This window comes from Planococcus citri, chromosome 4 (assembly GCF_950023065.1).
Source record: "Planococcus citri chromosome 4, ihPlaCitr1.1, whole genome shotgun sequence".
In the NCBI taxonomy this organism is placed as follows: domain Eukaryota; kingdom Metazoa; phylum Arthropoda; class Insecta; order Hemiptera; family Pseudococcidae; genus Planococcus; species Planococcus citri.
In genome coordinates this window covers 48918945-48922243 of record NC_088680.1, presented here as the reverse complement: position 1 = coordinate 48922243, position 3299 = coordinate 48918945, and the positions used below count along the sequence as shown (strand labels likewise).

The 3299-nt window shown below is 34.2% G+C and overlaps 1 protein-coding gene across 3 annotated transcripts; it reads right to left on the bottom strand.

The window, feature by feature from the left end:
• Positions 1 to 218: 218 nt before the first annotated feature.
• Positions 219 to 2843, bottom strand: LOC135844170 (uncharacterized). Of its 3 annotated transcripts, XM_065362307.1 has the most exons (7): positions 2709 to 2843; positions 2386 to 2619; positions 1224 to 1626; positions 1062 to 1138; positions 841 to 978; positions 496 to 630; positions 219 to 394 (listed from the first exon to the last, which is right to left on the bottom strand). In XM_065362307.1, exons 1-6 carry the CDS (start codon positions 2787 to 2789, stop codon positions 511 to 513), a joined length of 1053 nt encoding a protein of 350 aa, XP_065218379.1. In that variant the 5' UTR covers positions 2790 to 2843; the 3' UTR covers positions 219 to 394; positions 496 to 510. The 3 variants fall into 3 exon arrangements, with proteins under 3 accessions (XP_065218379.1, XP_065218378.1, XP_065218380.1); XM_065362306.1 differs by having other exon boundaries at positions 219 to 630; XM_065362308.1 differs by having other exon boundaries at positions 219 to 630; positions 2431 to 2619.
• Between the last annotated feature and the right edge of the window lie 456 nt (positions 2844 to 3299).

Below are 3299 nucleotides of genomic sequence, written 5' to 3'. Positions count from 1 at the left end.
ATTTTGAGCTGCCGAAGTTGATTTTTCTTATTTTTGGAGAATTTTTAACAATGGCGTAAATAACACATCTGTGAATTAATTTATTTTCGACAAAAAGAGCAAAATTCAATATGAAAATAATTGCTCTCTGTAGAAAATGTTGTAAATCAACTTCGGATGCTGAAAATTTTTTATTTTGTCAAATTAATAATTAGAGCAGGTAATTCACAAATACGAGATTAGGGGGTAAAAAGTGTATTTTTTTATAAGCTAAATAAGTTCAAATTTCAAAAAAATTCCAAAATCGCTCATATTTGCAGAAAATTAGTCAAACCTTCTTTTGAATTTTCCAAGTTGACTCTCCCCCCCCCCCCCCGAATTCATAGAAACCACCATAAAGTCACTCTGCAGCCTCCTGCAAAAGTTGAAGATTCTCACGTGTACCATGAAAATGGAATAAGCTGCAAAAATAGAAGATTTTAGATCGTTCTTCCAATTTTGAAATTTTCAACTTACTTTCCCCTATTGAGCTTATCCTGTACCGGCTGTACCTGCGTCAGAATTAGACGGAAACCATTCTGATTTTGTCTTTTCACTCATTCGGAAACCAACATTCATAATTACATCTTTTTGTTTTAACGTTACCACCTCCTGAAAAATAAAATTATTTTTAATGACATACCTAGATATTAACGTTTTTTTTACCACCTATTCATAAAAAATTATTTGAATTGGAATTTGTCAAACTTATTTGAAAAGTTTACTATGTCTATTTTTCGCCCATCAATGAATTTAACCCACCCTTTCACATGCTTAGGCCTTGGGGTTGATGAATTACGATGTTAAAAATTCAACACTTACGGTCTTATTCCAAAATTTGTAAGCCGTGTCATGGTCTTGAAAACACATCACTGTATTCCCCAAGAACTCGCCTCTTTCATTTAAGATGGGGTTTGCCAAAATCTGCTCTTTTTCTTCGGTGGTCAACTCAAGAATAGCCTAAAAATAGTCTCCTGTAGTAATCAAGTCCCACATTGACAAATCAATTGAGTAATAAAAACAGGTCTCGTAGGTATAGTTACATTTATCAAATTGCTAAGCCGTGTGCCTCCTGGGACTTTTGTGAACTCAACGCATTCAAATGTACTAATAAGAAGGCCTAACACATCAACAAGGATGATAAAATTAATACGTACATCATCTGCACAGAATCTAGAAAGAAAAAATAATTAGAATTTACATACCATCGGGATCCTGAAACGTCACAGTGTTTCTTGGAAACTGCACCAAAATAACTGATGCCGCGTCCTTCATTGACGGCTCCATTGCTATGTCCTCGAAAGCTATTTCGACATCTTTTTCTGATAGTCTCTTCCTAAACTCTGGGTGTCGATCCGTCTTTATGTCTTCCTCGAAAGTCTGAGCATGTTTTGCGAATACGTTGTACGCTAATCCTGCTGCTTTTAACCTCAAGCGCAACTGAAATGCATGCGGCATCTCTGAATGTTTCAAAATGTTCAACCATGTTTCCGCAGCACTTTGCCCTTTTGGGGCATCGTCATCGTCACATAGCGATTTTATCAAATTTAGTCTTGATTGGATTTGTCCCAAAGCTAATAGTTTCAAGTAGTCGTGCATAAGTAATTCCTGAAAAACAATTATGTAGGTAAGTAAGTACTATAAGTACTCAAAATGGGTCAACTTCACCTATCAAAACTTTTTTTCATGTTTTAAATCAAAAAATCGAATTTTTTCGCAAACTTAACATTTTTTTAAATCAACTTTGCAACATGGTACCATCCCAATTTTTTAATATTGTTGTTCAGCATGAAAAGTTGTCCATAACATATTTTTTCCGGAATTTTTGAGAGTCGGAACGATATGAAAACTACTTTTCGAAACTTTTTGCGCCAATTTTTTGTACGAAAAAAAGTGGCAACACTGATTTTTATGACATCACCAAAAAGCCTTTCAAAACCCCTAACTATAGGAAAATGTTCCATTTTGGTAGGTATCGCGATTATCGAGTAATCCACTGCTGAAATGGATGGTATTTTAGGTTCACTGAAAACTTTGACACCCCCTGGCTGCCTTTAAAAATGGGCTAGAGGGCTGCGATTTGCACCATTGGTCATCCCTTCAAAAGGTCTTTCCACAGGAAAAATTTCAAAAAAATCGCCGAACCCCCCTACCACTTCTTGGTCCAATTGACGTGGAATGCCACTTTAATAATATTTTTTCAAATTTTTTGTTCTATAAGAATGACTATGATAAAGATGACTTCATGTCATATTGTAGGTAGCTGGGTACATAAGTAAATTTGATTTGATTTGATGAATTGGTCCCTCTATCATGAATCAAAGTTACTGACGAGTCAACTCAAATCCATAAGCATTATGACTTTACCTTTTCTGTCTCAGCTTTTACTTTGTCAGAAAGTTCTTTATTTACCGATTCTCGTTCAGCTTTTACTTTGTCAGAAAGTTCTTTATTTACTGATTCTCGTTCAGCTTTTACTATAGCTGAAAGTTCTTTTTTTGCCGAGTCTCGTTCGTGAATAATCCTATATGCCATCGCTTTCTCCTTTGAGGTCGCATCGTGTAGTTGGATACCAAATTCTAGAAGAAGCTTCCGGATTTCCTTAAATATTCAAACCCAACTAAGTAAGTATATAAATATTCTAGAATTTGAATTATTGACATTATGGGTAGGTATGTACTCAGACTTACTTCCTCTTCATCATTTACGGGACTTGAATGTGCAAAATAAAACACACAATAAAAGAGAATAAAAATTTTAGCATATTCCATGGCAACACAACTTTACTAACGTCATGTCAGTAAATGGATGGTGATGCACTGCTATTACAGTCTGTAACTTTATAACTCATATCAAGTCCAATTTATCTATCTGATAGATCAGATAAATTTCTCAAGTTTTTTTTATCTCTCATGATAGTATTGCATATTTTCTAATCAAGCTACTTATTTTCATTATCATTACCTATGTAGATAATTTTGTAGCGTGGAATTAATCAAATAGGTATTATGAAAATTTATATTTTTTCTTCTTATTTTTTACACATGTCAGTAGATATGAAATGGGAAGTCTGGCACAGGAAATGAAGAATGAGGAATTTTCAATTTTAAGACACACGCTTATCTGTCTCATAATTCAGTAGGTATTCGATAAATTTCACTTTAGCTTCATTCGTAGTTAGTCTCGCAGTTGAAATTATTTCCGAGCAAATCATTAGGTAATTAAATTACTTATTTTGTAGTAAGGTAGAGAAATAATCAGCACCGCGGATATCATAGAAG

What these genes read in the sequence shown, in the direction of transcription:
- LOC135844170 (XM_065362306.1), bottom strand. Translation starts at nt 2,789, where the DNA reads ATGGAATATGCTAAAATTTTTATTCTCTTTTATTGTGTGTTTTATTTT. An exon ending in TAAAAGCTGAGACAGAAAAG is followed by an intron (nt 1,627 to 2,385) that starts GTAAAGTCATAA and finishes ATTGTTTTTCAG; the next exon opens with GAATTACTTATGCACGACTA. An exon ending in GACGTTTCAGGATCCCGATG is followed by an intron (nt 1,139 to 1,223) that starts GTATGTAAATTC and finishes TTGATGTGTTAG; the next exon opens with GCCTTCTTATTAGTACATTT.